The following is an 18,597-nucleotide window of genomic DNA, read 5'->3' on the forward strand; positions in this document are numbered from 1 at the left end:
TACTTGAATATCCATCATCACATATTTAAAAACCAATTCAAAACTTTGCAGTTTTTATATCAATTGTCATCAAAAATGCAACTGCAAAGACTGAATTAACAGAGAAAACATTTAAAAAAAAAATCCTAACACTGAACTTGTTTGACAAACAACTTTCCACTGACAAACAGACTCAGAACACCAACAGTTACGTTAAAACAGGCTTCCAAAGTTCATGCCAGGGGTACCACTGTGGTTGCAAGTTTTCATTCTAACCAGTTTCACAAATAAACGTTTCACTCTTACTTCTAAATGATCTACTTGTTGAATCTTTTTTGTCTTATATTCTGCCCTCAAATGTGTGGTACTAAAATCAAAAGGTAACCAAAATTCAGAAACTTGCATTTTTTGCAGTATCTTTAAATGTGAATTTTCTTTTAGCAAATCTTTCAAATTCACCTTTTCTTGTAGAGAGTTTACTCCCCTAAATGTACCCAAATACTGACGATTAATGTTAAGCAGCAAAGAGATGTAAAAGGTTTAAAAGACCAGAAAATATAAAAAAGAAAAATCCTTAAAGGCAAGAAAAAGAATAATTAATATCATACACACAAAAATGCTTGCTACATTCCCCTAGAAATTTAACAACCCCATTTTGAAAATTCTGGATTGACACAAAACGACAGAGACTGGGAAATAACAGCTTGTTTAATAAAGGCAGGAGTGTATTAAAAATAGAAGGTGGTTGGGATGGACACCTGCAGTTAAGGTGGTCCAACAGGACTGAAATTTTGGGCTACTCAGTTAAGCCTGTTATTACTAACTAGCACACAAATGAAAGTAGCATTTAAGTAGCCCTGCAGCAGGTGGTTGGGACTGCTCAAACCATTTCGGGAACAGCTCTTCCATCTCTAGATGCCATGTACCAAATCAGAGTCATCAGGTGGGCTCGCAGCATTAGAAAAGACGGCACCCAACCTCAACACAGTCTACTCACACTACTACCATTAGACAGAAGCTACAATAGGACTACAAGATTACAGAACAGTTTTATTCACAGGCAAATAAACTTGTGAATGACCCCATACATTACTTCTTCCCGTCACAATATTTGAATGTGTTAGTAAATTTACCTCCTCTATTTACATTTTAAATTATCAATGCCTATTAGCATTTTAGCCATTTTGTCTTGTGTTTAGTTTGTGTATGCTGGCAGCTGAAGTGCACGTAGAGTAACATTTTCATTACAAAGTGTGACTGACTGTTTACTGTGCAAGACCAAGTAAAGTAGTAGCTCCGCTTTAACATTTCATTAGCTAAGTTTCCATCCAGTTTTTTGCGATGTTTTGTTATCGACAAACAGAATATACGTAAAAAAAATGTGCGAAATTTGCTGTCTCCAGCCTGTTTCCATCAAACTGGCTTTTTATCGATAAAATGGTGTGCGTGATGACGTCATCCCCCCCAAAACGAACTGTCGCATAACTTTTGTTGTATCGCGAAAAAAATCTGCCCTTGAGCCGTTTCCATACATAATTTTGTGTATGTCGCAAATTATCTACCTTTTGTTTTCCACGTTACACCCCCTCCACTAAACAAAGAAATGGAGAGATTATTCAGACAGTTTTTTGAAATTTGCCAGCTTACTGTTATTTCAGTTTCACAAATAATTGGAATTGTACATAATATCCGAAGACGACAGCAGAATGAAGCAGTTGCTTGTCTGATAGCCCTAGAGCTCGAAGAAAGTACCCAGTGCGACGAAACCCACGGGTATGGGAGAGACGACGGAATAAGACCTTCTGGGAGGAGGTGGTGGAGAGACACTTAACAGAAAATCTCTGGCTGCGACATTTTATAATGACACGGCCGACGTTTGACATGTGTGGATTCATCAGTCCTGATGTTGCGCCCATCACAGGTTGCCACCGACCACCGATTCCAACCCAAAAGCGGATTGCCATCGCCCTTTACAAGCTGGCAACCTGCGCCGAGTATAGAGTAGTTGGAGAAACTTTCGTGGTTAGTAAAACTACCGTCCATCGATGTGTATATGCTGTGTGCACCGCTATTAAAGAAAAATTAATGCGGCGTTATATCAGACTTCCGACTGTAGCGGAGGCCAATGAAATTGCATACCGCAATTCCTTGGTGCATCTTGTGCCACAGATTTACGGTGCGCTGGATGGCACGCATGTGTCTATTCTTCCCCCGACGGAAGGCTACCGCGATTACATTAATCGCAAAGGGTGGTCATCTATTGTTCACCAGGCCCTTGTTGATGACAGGTGCATGATACGAGACATTTGCGTTGGCACTCCTGGAAGTGCCCATGATGCAGCTGTGTTTGCAGCATCGGATCTGTACAAGTGAGCCTACCTTTCAACATCCCTTCACAGTGCGATAACAACTGAATTAACCTGCTTCCCTTAAGGTTTTTAATTAAAACTGAAATTTGAATTAATACAAAATAACGACGTTTAATAAAAAAAAAAAAACTCTCTTCATCAGACCATGAGAACCGCTCCGCCATTCTCGTTTTGATTGCACGTGATGAAAATGTGACACATTTATTTGCGCTAAAGCCCTTTTTTCCGACAAAAAGTGTTTCCAATTTAGTTTTTGCGACATCTTAAGTATCGATATGGAATTTATGCGCTAAAGTTAAACGGAAAAATATTATGTCGACATGTACAACATTTTATCGATAATTAGCATTTCCATCAGCTATATCGGTAAAAAATTTGAAGCGCTAAATATTTTTTCGCAAAAACTCCTTGGATGGAAACCTGGCTATTGTCATTTGCACCTGTGCCTGCAATGTTCACCAACTGTCAGAATCTCGATACAATTAAGGTTGTGAACTCCAATTAAGGAGGTAAACATTTAAAAGATATGGCAAAAAAAATCCAGTTTCTGAATTTTGAGTGTCTATACTGGCACATATTTCTGAATGCAAGATAAGTGAAGAACTAAATTAAACAATTTACAAGCAAGACTAAACTACTGATTTGAGAAACTAGTTGAAATGAAAAACTACAGCCACAGTGGTTTTCCAGGACTGAACTTGGGAAATCCTGCATTAAAGCATTTATAACAGTTACGACCAAAACGTTACCTCCAAACTGCTGTCCGAATTCTAAGTATAGCGACTGTTATTCTCTGGATCTGTGGGTTTATCGAATTTTTCGAATCTAGTTAAAACAAACTAGTTAAACTTGCAGAGTTTTACGAAATATATCACATTCGCTGAATCTTGTTAAATAAGCCACAACCGAGTTCATGATTAACAGACGGCCTTGCAATGAAAACCTGTCTCCTTAGCCACTCACTATCCAAGGTCACTAGGTACGTGCAGACTTATTTGCCATTCATTGGTTAATCCGAATTTAAGTCTCACTAGACAGTACTGCGGTCTTTCTGTCACATTCTACAAAATTTCCCAAGATACCCCAATGACAGCATGTGCTCCTGACGCCTTCTGAACACAGCAGATGTGGACTGGTAGATGATCTGTTTACAACACCGTGTCGTTCACAACAACATTTAAAAACAAGAAAATCGCATCCAAGCACCTTTTTGGGGATGAGCCGTGTGCCGTTGAGCACCTGGTTTTGCTGCAGAGCCACCTGCATGGCTACATTTTGGAGCTGCTGTGACGCGTTATGTACAATGGTCAGCGGCTGGGGAGTCACGGGTAATGCGGGGCTGGGTTCCAAAGCCACCCGCTGCAGCTCGGACAGCACGATACGACCGCCATCGGCCTCTTGAGGGCCCAACGACACCAGACTGCGCGGTTGCAGCTCCTCAGACGACAAGGCACCGCCGTGCTGGATGAAGTGCTGCGGCTGGTGGCTCTCGAAAAACTGAGCGGCTTCGCTCTCCGTCACCTCCACGAGCTGCTGTTTGGCCAGCTGCTCCACCAGCTGCTGCTGTTCCTCCGCCGTCAAACCCGTCCCCTCAACGAAAGAGCCGTCGGGCTGCACGTAGATAATTGTACTGGTAGGACCAATACTTTCAGCGACTTCAGGTGTCTCAACGAAGGACGTGATGAATTCCCCTTCCCCAGCTGTAAAGGTGTTCACCACTTGGCAGTCCTCACCCCCAGTGACGTGCAGATATTCCGGCAGGCTCGCAGTCCCATCGCTAATCAGTGTCCCCGCCGCCAGGCCACTTTCCTCCTCCTGCTCCGCCATCTTGGTTCACCGAGCCTTGGGCAGGAAGAGGGTTGGTATTTTTTTAATAACAAAACCTAAAAATACTTGTATTTTCCCAATTCAAAGCAACGGTGTAAATTAATGTGAAAATATTAGTTTAGCGGTAATAATTTAAAATTAAAACTCCCACGAAAAATACACAATTAAATACAGTCGACTTCGCAGCTTTTTATACACGTCACAGCGAGCGTAATGGAAGACTCCTAGACGGAATCCCGCGAGGGTCAAAGCGAACGCTAAAGAAAGCGAAACTGGAAAAGAGCAAATAGCTCGTTAAACGGTTTACGTAACCCGGTGTTTCAGTAGTTATATACGAAGCTGATATTAATCTATTAAACATTTGTGTAAAAACCTTAAATGATCGCTTTCAGTGATTCAAACCAAATGTATTATTTGTCACATACAATTGCTGGCTGTGTTAGTCTCCTAGGACAATGACTCCCTGTTATATTGTCTTCCTATTAAGTACTATGTAAGTAACCTGGTACTCTATCTATCTATCTATCTATCTATCTATCTATCTATCTATCTATCTATCTATCTATCTATCTATCTATCTATCTATCTTTTTTAGTGGCTAATATAATTAATTCAGGGGAGCGTCTTACTGTTGAATATGGTATATACAGTTCAACATGAGTAATACATTTCTGTCATAGATCAATTCTTGCTTTTCCCAGTGACTGATCTTGGCTTTTGTTGAAGGACGTTGTATAACATAATTTTAGAGGAAACTGTATTCTTCCTAATTCAAACAGGTAATTAGTAGGAATTATGGGAATATTGGGTATAAATATAATTTCATCTTGTAGCACATCCTATAAAAATGGTAGCTTCAATTGGATTTGACTGTAACACTTTGATCTATAATCTTGTACTGTTATAAACTTTTGGAGGGTTTAGATCAGAAGTAATATACCGTGAATCCTGGTTTCCTTTAATGTATTATACACAGCATTAATGTTTACTGGCTGCACATTTACATGGCCCATGTAATGAGCTGAACGTTTTAAGCATTGTACAGAAAAGAACAAGTGAAAAAAATAATATAATGAAGTATGTACAATGTCTACCTTCTATATATTTTGTTAATGGGGACATTTTCCTGAGCTGTGCAAGTGTTTAAATTGACCGAGGCATGCCATTGCTCCTGGCTTGTGTTGTCCCCAGTTCTTGAAGTGGACTGTTATGCTTACCTCTAAGGCAACGCCCTGTTCTCAGTAATTTTACATATATTTACCCACCAAGCCATCCCTCTGAACCCCATTCTTTGAAGTAAATATGTATTTTATACCACATCATAAAGAGTTAGAAGAAGCGAATAGAATAGGAAGTACTGTATGTACCCAAGGAGGCCACTGGCTAACCACGTCTTCTGTGAGTCTTGCCTAGCTTTTCTTCATCTACTTCACATTTTATTTTCCACACAGTTAGCTACCTTGTCTCTTTTTTCTGTGCTGGGCAGCTGCTCTTTTTCACTCACCACCTGCCCCATTTCTCTGTGTGATTACAGCTACAGACTGTACAATAGCATTGTTCTGCTAGTGGCATTCATTTGCATGAACTGCACACCCCATTTTTCTGTGCAATCGCTACTGAGGCAAAAAAAGGACACACAACCTAAGAATACCCCCCAACATTATCACTGATAAATATCGACAAATACAAAAACACGTGTCAGATAATTTTCTTTTTCTATTATGTTATCAAATTTCAATCAAATTAGCCAAAATGTGTTTTTTATTTTGGAGTGTTTAGCTTTTCTGTTGGGGGGGAGGGGGGTTATCCCTAAATATTTATATATCAAAGTTACCTACGGCCATTCTGCCAAATCTCAGCTATTTAACTAAACATGAAATAGTGTTTTTGTTGATGAGTGAGTCGGTCAGTCAAATTTACATTATAGATAAGATACAAACACTATATGTAAAAAACTTGAATAACTCTTGTGCAAGTATCTACAGCAGTAGATCAATATTATTTTGAGTGCATTAGAACATTAGAATAATCTAGATGACAACAGGCCATTCAGCCCAACAAAGCTTCAAAATCCTATCCATTTCATTCTTCCAAAACAACACCTGGTCAAGTTTTGAAAGATTCCTAAAGTCCTACGGTCTGCCACACTACTTGATCACTTATACCATGTGTCTTTGGTTCTCTGTGGAAAGAAAACCTTCTTAATGTTTGTATGAAATTTACATTTCATTTTAATTAAATTCAATCATGTCTCCTCCTAATCTTCTTTGTCTTAACTGAAAAGGCTCTGCTCTTTTATTCTTTCCCATAACTCATTCCCTGTAGTCCGGGAATCTGCCTAGTCGCTCTTCTGTGAACTTCTTCTAGTGCTGCTATGTCCTTTTTGTAGCCTGGAGACCAAAACTGCACACAGTACTCCAGATGAGGCCTCACCAGTGTGTTATAAAGCTTGAGCAGAACTTCCTTGGACTTGTACTCCACATATCAGGGCGCTATATCATCTGATATTCTGTTAGCCTTCTTAATGGCTTCAGAACACAGTCTGGCAGTTGATAGTGATGAGTCCACAACGACTCCTAAATCCATCTCATAAGGTGTACTTTCAGCTTTCAGACCTCCCATTGTATTTTCAAACCTACATATAAAAAATATACATTGTACAAAATAAACTCATCATAAAAGTAAACACTTGGAAATACCAACAATTCACACATTAAACAATGCTTACTAATAACACAATATACAGTCAGGTGAAGAAGTAAGTACACTCCATGGAAATTTCTGACATTTTTTAACATATTTGAACAGACAAACAGTAGATCTTCATGCAAACAGTACCTATAGATAAAGATGATATACCTGAAGAAAAATACAAGGAGAATTTGCCTTTTCAATATTTTTTTTCAACAAATGTATCAACAGATGTAATGGTTTACTGGGGAAAAAGTAAGTACACCCTGGGTCTCAGAGGCTGGTATTACCTCCTTCAGTAGAAATTACTTCTTCTAGGCGTTTTTGCATAAGTGCCCACCAATCTTTCACATCAACCTGCTGAAATGATGTATCTGCACAAAATTCCTTCAGTTGCAAGATGTTTGTGGGTTTTCTTGCATGTACTGCAACATTTCCAAAAAAAAAAAAAATTCCAGGAAAAAAAAGAAGTCTCAAAAGAACAAATGTAGTAAATCCAGAATAGACTAAAGAAGATAGACTAGCATAACAGTAACCCATCACCTTCATCTGTGAGTAAAGTTGAGTCTGACAACAGATTGCCAGTAATTTTCAACCTCCTACAAAAGTGCTGGCTTTTTCTCCACCTGGGTTGTTATATTCCATGTTTCAAAAGGCAATTTATATCACTAGGCTCTAGTAGACGCAGTTCATGCCTATCCTTGACCTTAACACAACTGGCACCACACCCAACCTTGCATGACCTCTGAGTGGTGAGCCCACCCCGCTGTTGCACTTGCCCTTTTTAAACTCAGCTTATGTGGGCTACATTGGTCACCTGGCTACCAGGTGCTTGGGGACACACACCACTCTCAGGCCTGGCTCACTAAGTGGGTCCCAGTATCCCTTCTTTGATTTAATCAGAACTATCATGAAGGTCATTTACATATTGTCCTCTGTTTGACCACTATCCTTAGAGTAATTTACCATGAGCATATGATGGATGGATGGATACCTGTCAGGGTCACCTATCTCCAGATTGTTATTTTATGGGTTGTATTACAGTATTAATTTTTATAAAGTTTTTGTTTATTGCTTGGCATGATTGTGCACTCATTTTAGAGGTTTTCTAAGCGAGAAAATTCATTTATTTTTTGAGGCTCCAAATAGTTAAGGAGTTATGTAATTTTTTTGGTTCCCATGATCACCACTGTTGTTTCTAACCCATTACTAGGTTCACATTCTTCGTTGTCACAGGCATGGCCTCAGAGATCGTGACCCATTGCTAATTGACCTAACGGGTCAAAGGGTCGGCTGTAAGTGGACCTCCTTATCTGATCTGCAGATTCAAAACCCTAAGAAACCTTTGCTAAATTCTTTCTTTTTTTTTGGTACTGACCTGTTGCTTCATCTTTTGACCTCGGTTTTTACCTTACACTCTGTCTTAGTTACATGTCTTTTGATCTTTTGACCCTTTTTCTTTGTTTGATTGTGTATCTCCTGGTTTCTCACTAAAAATGTGACAGCACAGAGACAACATCCCTCTCTAAAAGTCCTTGAGACACAGGAGCTCATCTGCCATTTTAAAGTCACAATCTAAGGAGGGGAAATAGAATCAAAATCCTAATTTTACCAGCCACTGTTTCATTCCCTATGCAACATGAAAGGTTTTGTTCAGAAGGTCCACAATACCAGTGTCTTCTTGAAAGCTTCAGTACATACTGCTGTCTCGTAACTGGAGTGGCAAAGAGATGAACTCAATTGGTGCCCATGCAAATACATTCACAGCTTTACATACATCTGAGGTCAGAAGTTTTCATCCATCCTGGCTAAAAACTTCATCCATCCATCCATTATCCAACCCGCTATATCCTAACTACAGGGTCACGGGTGTCTGCTGGAGCCAATCCCAGCCAACACAGGGCGCAAGGCAGGAAACAAACCCCGGGCAGGGCACCAGCCCACCTTAGGGCACACACACACACACACACCAAGCACACACTAGGGACAATTTAGGATCGCTAATCCACCTAACCTGCATGTCTTTGGACTGTGGGAGGAAATCGGAGCACCCGGAGGAAACCCACACAGACACGGGGAGAACATGTAAACTCCACGCAGGGAGGACCCGGGAAGCGAACCCGGGTACCCTAACTGCGAGGCAGCAGGACTACCACTGCGCCACCATGCTGTCCGGCTAAAAACTTTCAAACATAATATTTCTCAACTCCACTCATGTCATGTTACCTGTGTTGTCAGTTAGGGTATCTCCTTTTTTTTCAATAAGAGATAGGTTAATTTCAGCCTTTGTTTAATAAACTAGGTTTTACTTAGTTAAAAGTTGGCATACACCAAATTGCAAGTCTGTTTAAGATTACAGAAATTGATGTCATGGCTTTTGGAAGCCTCTCATTGTCTTAATTGAGTTAATTGGGAGCTCACCTGTGGCTGTATTTATGGACGTACCTTTAAGGCCAGTGCCTTGTTGTCTTTGGGAAAATCCAAGCAGCCAGGATCTCTGAAAAAAATGTAGACCTCCACAAGCCTGATTTCTCCTTAGAAATAATTTACAAATAAGGAAAGGTGCTCCAAACTTCTGTACAAACACAAGTATCTAGGGACCACATAAACACTGCATTTTTTGGGAAGGAGGCACCATTGAACTCCCAGTGATGAATGAACTTTGTTGCAAGAGGTTCAGCTGAACCCCAAGACAAGTTGTAAGCATCAGGTACGAAAGTATTTGCCTCCACCTTTAAGAGCGTCCTTCACCACCATTGCCTGAACAGCTGTTGCATAAGGCAGAAGCTCCTACTTCAAAACTGACATAAAAAAGCTGGATTGAAATTTTCCGGTGATCACCAGAACAAAGACCTGACCTTTTGGAAGAGTGGTCTGTGATCAGATGAAACAGAAATGGAACTGTTTGGCCATAATGATCACTGCTAGTACCACATGGAGGAAGAACAGTGGGGCTTTTAAGACAAAGAACACTAATCCCTACAAAACATGGGGATCCTCACCTATTGTGTTTCTCTTCTCGGTACCCAAATGTGGCACTTGGTGCCACGGCCCACCTGCTAAGTTGTTTTGCCTGCCTACGGTAAAGTCATCCCTGATGGAGGATCGCAGGAATCATGAGAAAGAGGGGTCCTTTCATTGGACTGGCTAGCCCAACACTGTTTCAGCTGTGAAATGGCCAAATGGGGGAGGCAGCTTGATGGATGAGGTCTCCAGGAGTCTAAAATTATCTAAATCTTATTATGTGATATCATCTACTGTTAGATTCTGCTCCGTACTTCTAAAAAAATTTTTTATTCTTTTATTGGGGATTTGTTCTGTTCTGTGTATTGTATTGTATTGTATTGACCCCCTTCTTTTGACACCCACTGCATGCCCAACCTACCTGGAAAGGGGTCTGTTTGAACTGCCTTTCCCAAAGTTTCTTCCATTTTTTCCCTACAAGGTTTTTTTTTTGGGAGTTTTTCCTTGTCTTCTTAGAGAGTCAAGGCTGGGGGGCTGTCAAGAGGCAGGGCCTGTTAAAGCCCATTGCGGCACTTCCTGTGTGATTTTGGGCTATACAAAAATAAACTGTATTGTATTGTATTGTATATTGTTGGGGTGTTTTGCTAGTAAAGGGCACTTCAGAGAATAAATGGAATCACAAGGAAAGAGGATTATCTAGAACTCCTAAATCAACACCTTATAACTTTGTCACAAATTTGTCTTCCAGCAGGACAATGATACCTACACAGTTGTAATAAAATGGCACAAAGACAACAATGTGAAATTATTGGAGAGGTCATCATAAAACCCTGACCTGAATCCCACAGAAAATTTGTAGAGTGACCTGAAAAGGTGTTTCCAAGCAATGAGGCCCATAAAACTAATCGACTTAACACCAGTTCTGTTAGGAGGAATGGGCAAACATTTCTGCCACGTATTGTGAGACGTTTGTGGAAGGCAACACTAAATGTTTGATTCAAATAAAGCAAATAAATGGCAAAAATCAATGGCAACCATATATGAACAAAGTATATATAAACTTTTGACCCAGTGATATAGTAAATATTGAAATGAATCTGTCTCTTAGATATTATTTTGACATTACCATCCATCCATCCATTATCCATCCATTATACAACCCACTATATCCTAACTACAGGGCCATGGGGGTCTGTTGAAGCCAATCCCAGCCAACACAGGGCGCAAGGCAGGAAACATACCCCGGGTAGGGCACCAACCCACCGCAGGGCACACCCACACGCCAAGCACACACTAGGAACAATTTAGAATCGCCAATGCACCTAACCTACATGTCTTTGGACTGTGGGAGGAAACTGGAGCACCCGGAGGAAACCCACACAGACACGGGGAGAACATGCAAACTCCACGCAGGGAGGACCCAGGAAGCAAACCCATGTCTCCTAACTGCGAGGCAGCAGCACTACCACTGCTCCACCGTGCCGCCCTTTTTTGGCATTACCACTTATGAAAATAAAGTATATACCCTAATTGACTTAACATGGGAAATGTGTGGTGACTTGACATGTGTGGAATTGTGGGAAATTGAATATGAAGGGCTTTATCAGAGGTAGATAGAAACTTCTGGCCTCAAATGCAGCATCATAAAATTCTTAGCTAATACTGTGAACAGGAGTTCTATGGCGGCTCTGAGGCGAAGAGAACTTGGGCTTCTACATGGAAGAAAATGGAAAGGGCAGTAGGGAAAGGCAGGGTTGCTGCATCTGAGATTCCCTGCTCAGTTAGTTTACAGTTCCAGATTTGGTTTGTTTGTTCTCTTTGTCTGTATAGCTTTCTTCCCACATCAGTCATCCTTTGATGTATACAGTCCCCATCACAGAGTATCCCACTACAAAACAATTTACACATCAAAACTGGGCATGTTAGTTTAATTGGCAAGTGTCACTTGTGCCAGTGCTGAATTAGGCAGGGGGGGCTTCCATCCAGACTTGGCTTTTCCCTTGTGTTTCATATTGCTGGCAATCTGATAAAAGTCTGAACTGGAAAAATAAAACAAAATAAGGACAGGCAAACTATGACCAAATAACAGGCTTCGTGGCCACAGCCTGGGCTCAAAAATGGCCAGCCACAAAAGAGATCTGAAGACCCTGGGGTGGAGGTAAAGGCTATGTGGTCACTCTGAGCAAAGAGTCATGGAGACAGAAAATCATTTCCTGCTGTCCTGGCCTGAGCAACAAGAAATTAGGAAAAAAATACCTCACCAAATATGCATATTTAAACTGTATGCAGTTTAAATATTAAAAAAAATAGTAACACAGCAATTCAGTATGTGTTTGCCTGCCAGAGACTGACTAACTGTAGATAGAGAAAAGGAAATAGGAGCTTAGACCCCCAAGATAGCAAGTTACTCAGGGGAACCTTGATATCTGAATTGTTTATTGTAATAAGTATATCATTATACATTTCTTTCTTTCTTTCTTTCTTTCTTTCTTTCTTTCTTTCTTTCTTTCTTTCTTTAATAGTTCCAAAATGAAAATGCTGAAAATAATTACAGCAAGTAAATAAAAGCATTATAAGGTGAACTAGACTGAGTTAGTTACATAGATAAATAAATAAATAGAATTTGAAAGGCACTAGATAGATAGATAGATAGATAGATAGATAGATAGATAGATAGATAGATAGATAGATATGAAAAAGTATTTTCCCCTTCCTGATTTGCTCTATTTTTGCTTATTAATAACACTTGATTATTTGTGATCTCCAAACAAGTTTAATATGATACAAAAGACAACCTGCATAAACACAGTATGCAGTCTTTAAATAATTATTTCATTTATTGAAGGAAAAATGTATCCAACACTCATATCACCCATGTGACAAAGTAATTTCCCCGTCTAAACTTCATACTTGGTTGTGCCACTTTTAGCAGCAACGACTGTAATTGAATGCTTCTAGTTACAGGAGGACAGTCTTTGACATCTCTGAGTAGAAATTTCGACACACTTTTCTCTACAGAATTGTTTTAATTCAGCCACATTGGAGAGTTTGTGACAAAGAACTACCAATTTAAGGTCCCACCACAACATTTCAGTGGAGTTCAAGTAAGAACTTGACTAGGTCAATCCAAAACCTTCATCTTTTTTTTAAGTCATTCAAAGGTGGACTTCAGATTGCTCTCCTGCTGCATAACTCAAATCTGCATGAGCTTCAGATTATGGACTCATGATCATATCATAATATCATTATGGATATCATGACCTGCGGTGGGCTGGCGCCCTGCCTGGGGTTTGTTTCCTGCCTTGCACCCTGTGTTGGCTGGGATTGGCTCCAGCAGACCCCCGTCACCCTGTAGTTAGGATATAGCAGGTTGGATAATGGATGGATGGATATCATGACCATATTCTCCTTCAGTGCTTTCTGGTAGAGAGCTGAACTCGTGCTTCCCTCAGTTATAACTAGTTGCCCAGGCCCTGAAGCGGCAAAGGATCCCCTTACCATCATACTACCACCACCCTGTTTAACTGTGGACATAATGTTCTTCTTGTGGGAAGCTGTGTTTGCTTTACACCAGAAGCCACAGGAAACTATGTTTTACAAAACATTCTACTTTAGAATCATCAGTCCACAGAACCTTATCCCAAACGTTTTGTGGGTAATTATTGTGTTCTTAGGCAAATGTTAGACAAGCCCCTATGTTCCTCTTGTTTAGCAGTGTTTTGTTCCTTGCAACTCTCCCAAGGGTGCAATTTTTGCCCAGTGGGATCATGAAATGACATTAAATGAGCTGAAAGAGGTCTGTAGTTTCTTAGATGTTCATCAGGGTTCTTCTGTAACTTGTTGGATGAGTTTTCCATGCACCCTTGGAATAATTTTGCTAGGCTAATCACTCCAGAGCAGTTTTTCCACTGTTCCAAGTTCTTTCCATTTGTAGATGATGGCTGTCATGGTGGTTTGTTGAAATCTCAGGGTTTTGGAGATTGTTTTGTAATCCTTTACAACTGGTATATTTCAGTAACTTTCTTTCTCAGGTTTTGTGAAATTTCTTTTGATAGAGGTAAAGTGAGACCTTTTAGCCAACTTCACATTGCAGGAAAGGTTCTATTGAAGTGATGTTTAGATTCAGCAGGGCCAGCAGCAATCAAGTTTGGAGGTGTTTACTCTTATTTAATCCATTATAATTTAAATTTCATTCATTGGTTGATTGAGTGTCTAAGGGAGCAATTACGTTTTCACATGGGTGATATACAGTATAGGTGTTGATGACCTTTTGTTCTTCAATAAGTCATTTAAGTCTTTTGTATTATACTAAATTTGTTTGCAGAAATAATGGAATGTTATGAATAAGCAAAAATAGAGGAAATCAGGAAGGGGCAAATATAAATGTTCATGGCACTGTAGATAGATAGCCAGTGGCACTGACCTTCTTGTGTTATTCCCTTAAGCGTTGGGTTGTGATATGTCCTGCTGCTTCTTCCGGCTACTAAGACTCTTGTCCATGTAAAGGCTGCCACCTCTGCAAGAAATGTGACTGAGTTGAAAATCACTATTTTTATATTCTCATTGACCTTGTACAACTGGCCATGGTGGTGATCATGCAAATAAGGAAGTGGGAAAGTTTTCATTTAAAGCAGCTCTTCTTTGTATTTGTTGTTCTAAAATCTGGGCATTACTGTGAACTAAAGATATTGTGTCTGGTGTGTCTAACAGGGTGCGTTAACTCCATGGGTGGATCACGATGAATTCTTGGAATGGCACTGTGGAAAGGTCATTTTGAAGCCACAACAGCGACAAAAAAAAAAAAAAATAGGTCTTAGTTTTTTGACAGTCACGTTAAGTATGGCAGGTTAGTGTAATTTGTAAAGTACATAGAAAATGCCAGTTAGATTTGATTAGGTATGCTCATTATACTTTTGCTATTTTGGTTTAATTTCTGTAATAAAGTTCTTTATGATTGAAGAAACAAGTAACAAGTAGTTTGACACGTCAGAATCCCTAGTCCTACTTCAAGTGCTCGTCATAATAGTAGATTATAATAGAGAATGCCTGGTGTTGTGTTGATCACCAGGAAGATCCCCAGGAAAGCATTGTGTAGCATGCCAAGGGTACCAGTACAAATGATAGATAGATAGATAGATAGATAGATAGATAGATAGATAGATAGATAGATAGATAGATAGATAGATAGATATTGTCATTGTCACTTTTACAAAGGAACAACAATATTGAAGGTGCAGTTGACTCAGTGTGAGGCATAAGAGTTAAAAAGACAAGAAGAGAGAAAATAATAATAAACCGAATAGTAATAAAAGTACTTTACAAAATGTACAAATTGCACTTGTTATATATACAAATTGCACTGGTTGACTTAAGGTCTATATTGCACATTGGGAGAATGATATGGAGCAGTTTTATTCTGAGTTCAGGGCCATGATTGCTTTTGGATAAAAGCTGTTTTTAAGGCGGTTTCTCATGGTTTTCATTGCTCTGTATCTCTTGCCCAATGGCAAAAGCTGGAAGAGGCAATGACCGGGATGTTATGAATCCTGTGAAATGTCTATTGCTTTTTTGTGGTATCGGGAGGTGTAGATTTGTTCCAGAGTGGGGAGGGTACAACCAATTGTTCTCTCCGCTGTCCTGACGACCCCGTGGAGCACTTTCCTTTCTGAGGAAGTCAGCTGCCGTACCACACACACAGTCCGTACATGAGCACACTCTCGATGGAACAGTGATAAAAGGCAAGGAGCAGATTTTTGGGGAGATGGTTCTTTCTGAGGATTCTGAAAAAATACAGTCTCTGTTGTGCCTCCTTCAGCAGCTCCTTGGTGTTAGCGCTCCAGGTCAGGCCATCCTCCAGCTCAATGCCCAGAAACCTGAACACCCGGACCCTCTCCACACAGGCCCCACCAATGATGAGTGGCTGGATGTCAGTTTTGTTTTTTCTAAATTCAATAACAAGCTCCTTCGTTTTTGTGGTGTTGAGGAGCAGGTTATTGACTCTGCACCACTCTGACAGCCGGTCCACCTCGTCCCTGCATGCCAGCTCACCCTCCTTGCCTGAGATAAGTCCGACCACCATCGTGTCTTCCACGAACTTTATGATCTTGTTGCTATGGTGAGTAGGGACACAGTCAAATGTGTAGAGGGTGTAGAGGAGCGGGCTGAGCACACAACCCTGCGGTATCCCAGTGTTGAGGCTGAGAGCAGTGGAGGTGTGGGGACCCAGCCTGACCCTCTGGGAGCGACCAGACTGGAAGTCCAGTATTCAACTGCAGGTGAGTGATGGAAGTCCCGGATCTGCCAGTTTGGACACCAGTCATTGTGGGAGGATGGTGTTAAACGCCGATCTGAAGTCCACAAAAAGCAGTCTGGTGTAACTCCCATGTTGCTCCAGGTGGGTCAGGGCAGCATGAAGGGCTGTGGACACAGAGTCCTCCCTGGATCTCTTTGCTTTGAAAGCAAATTGAAACGGGTCCAGGTCTGCTGGCAGGCAGGCGATGATATGACTCCACACCAGTTACTCAAAGCACTTCATGATGACAGATGTGAGTGCCACTGGGCGGAAATCATTCAGACTGTCCGTGATGGACTTTTTCGGCAGCGGAACAATGATGGAGGACTTGAGGCAGGATGGGACAGTGGCCTGGAACAGGGACTGGTTGAAAATCCTAGTGAAGATTCCGGCCAGTTGATCCGCAGTCTTCCAGCACCCGTCCAGCCACAACGTCGGGTCCTGCAGCCTTCCTCGGGTTCACCTTCCTCACCTCACACTCTTCCAGCGTAAGTATGTTGCTGTTGTGAACGGGCGGCTGTGATGGAGCTGCTGTTGGTGTCGCCTCAAAGCGGGCAAAGAAGATGTTCAGCTCCTCTGCCAGAGAAGCGTCTCCCTCAGCGCCCGAGAAATCTGTGCAAAATGTGTAACTAAAATAAATACATAAAAGTAAAAACAAAACCATTAAAATGTATGGTTTAGCCTGGAATCCGTCAGCTGAGTTAACAACCAACACTTGAATGCGTGTATTGAAGGTACGTGTAGTTTATGCTAAGCAATGTGAATTGCCAACGATAGGTGTCGCGATCTCATCGTACTGAGTAGCTGTCAAAAAAAAAAACCTCACACTATCACTTGAGAAAGCTGGGAAGTTACCGCGAACGAAGTGTTGATTGACTAAATGAGCAGTATACTCCTCAAAGATAACGTATTTATACATAGCTGATTTAGAAAACATTCAAACCCCTCCACCTTCTACACAGTATTGTGTTCTTGATTTAATCTGAAATGGAGAAATTTGCCATTTTTGTCCATCAATCTATACTCAATAACCCACAATGAGAAAGTTAAAATATGTTTACAGAATGGTTTGTAAATTAATTAAAAATCAAGGAGGATCGACAACACAATAAAATGTGCAAAAAGTGAATGAGTCTAAATATTTTCACTGTGTGTGTATGTAAGCATTAAGTATATATATGTGTGTGTGTGCGTGTGTGGGTGTGTATGTGTGTGTGTGTACAGCCTAATTTTTAAACTCCAGACCTTTTGTCGGCTAGTTTGGCTTCACTTCTGTTGTGCCTCAGTCCGCTATAGTGCTTCATTTGCTCTGAGCCACCAGGTGGCACTGCTCTTAAACCTCACGGTAGGGCTCCAAAGTAGTCTATGGTCTCTTCCTGACAAAATGGGGAAAAGTGTGCAAAATTTTGTTTGACATTGGACCAAGGGTGTGGAATTGTATAAAGAAGTAACACACACATTGAGCTCTCACTCTCTCTCTCTGTATAAATTAACGTAAACTCTCAATCTGTAGAAAAGCTTACATCCTTTTTGAAACCTTGTTGAAAAGATTTGGCTACAAATAAAAATATACCTTATCGATAAATGATCATTATTTAAAAGACAGCATCTACACTCTTAAAATTAAATGTGCCTGAGTGGTTCTTCTGAGGGATGCCACTGGGAACCATTTTTGCTTCCCAAAAGAACTTCCAGCAAGACCTTTAATTTATTTAAATCCATAACAGGCTCCTTATAGTACATAACCATGACTAGATGGTAACAGACGTGTGACATATCAATGGGTTACTGATTTTAAAAGGATTCAGACTTAGAATCATTTCAGGTTTTCTTAATCTGTTAAGTGTCTTGATATAGGCAGCCTACCGTACATTAAAGATTTCACTTTTTTTCTACATATCAGACAGTTTTTTAAAGCACAAACAACCAACTTCATATGCAAATAACACTTCCCAGAATGAAATGGTGCTTTGTCAAGCAATAGTTCTACGAGGAACCACCAAACCAGGGAAATACCAATAAAATGCCATTAAAGAACCAGCATTTTTAAGAGTGTAGTTTGTTTCCGCTATGTAAACGACACGCTTTTTACTGCCGTGAAGTACTCAGAATGAAGAACTGTTGCAAATCCTCTTGCAGTCGCGATCCCCGAATTTTAAACATTTACTCCTGAAGCACGAGAAGTTCGATCACATTTTTTTTATATCTGACAATACAATTGTTTCCCCTCTCCGCAAACTTAAAGAGTCAGAAAAGGTGTGAAACGTAGATTATTGTAGTTTCGGTCTTAGATTTACCAGTTTGATATTCCATTACACAATAAAGAACATTAGGATTGCTACATGTTTATTTTCAGTGTTACCTTGTGTAAGTTATGTAAGGGAGAGGGCAGGCAGGTAGGTGCCCGTAGCTGTGTCCTCCGCTAAACTGGCGGCTGGCGCCCCGTCCGGTTGGTTCCTGTCACGTTTCCAATGC

The 18,597-nt window shown here is 40.6% G+C and overlaps 1 protein-coding gene across 2 annotated transcripts in view; it reads right to left on the minus strand.

Annotated features, from left to right (window-relative positions):
* znf839 (zinc finger protein 839) overlaps positions 1-4,624 on the minus strand; it is a 37,896-nt gene extending 33,272 nt beyond the window's left edge. Inside the window, exon 1 of one of the 2 annotated variants that reach the window (XM_028821497.2) lies at positions 4,082-4,624. In XM_028821497.2, the coding sequence (XP_028677330.2) occupies positions 4,082-4,123 (42 nt within the window). In that variant the 5' untranslated portion in view covers positions 4,124-4,624. Of the gene's footprint in view, positions 1-3,554 lie in introns of both variants that reach the window. The other variant, XM_028821496.2, reaches the window with a different exon arrangement.
* Between the last annotated feature and the right edge of the window lie 13,973 nt (positions 4,625-18,597).

Source organism: Erpetoichthys calabaricus, chromosome 16 (genome assembly GCF_900747795.2).
Source record: "Erpetoichthys calabaricus chromosome 16, fErpCal1.3, whole genome shotgun sequence".
Taxonomy (NCBI): Eukaryota; Metazoa; Chordata; class Cladistia; order Polypteriformes; family Polypteridae; genus Erpetoichthys; species Erpetoichthys calabaricus.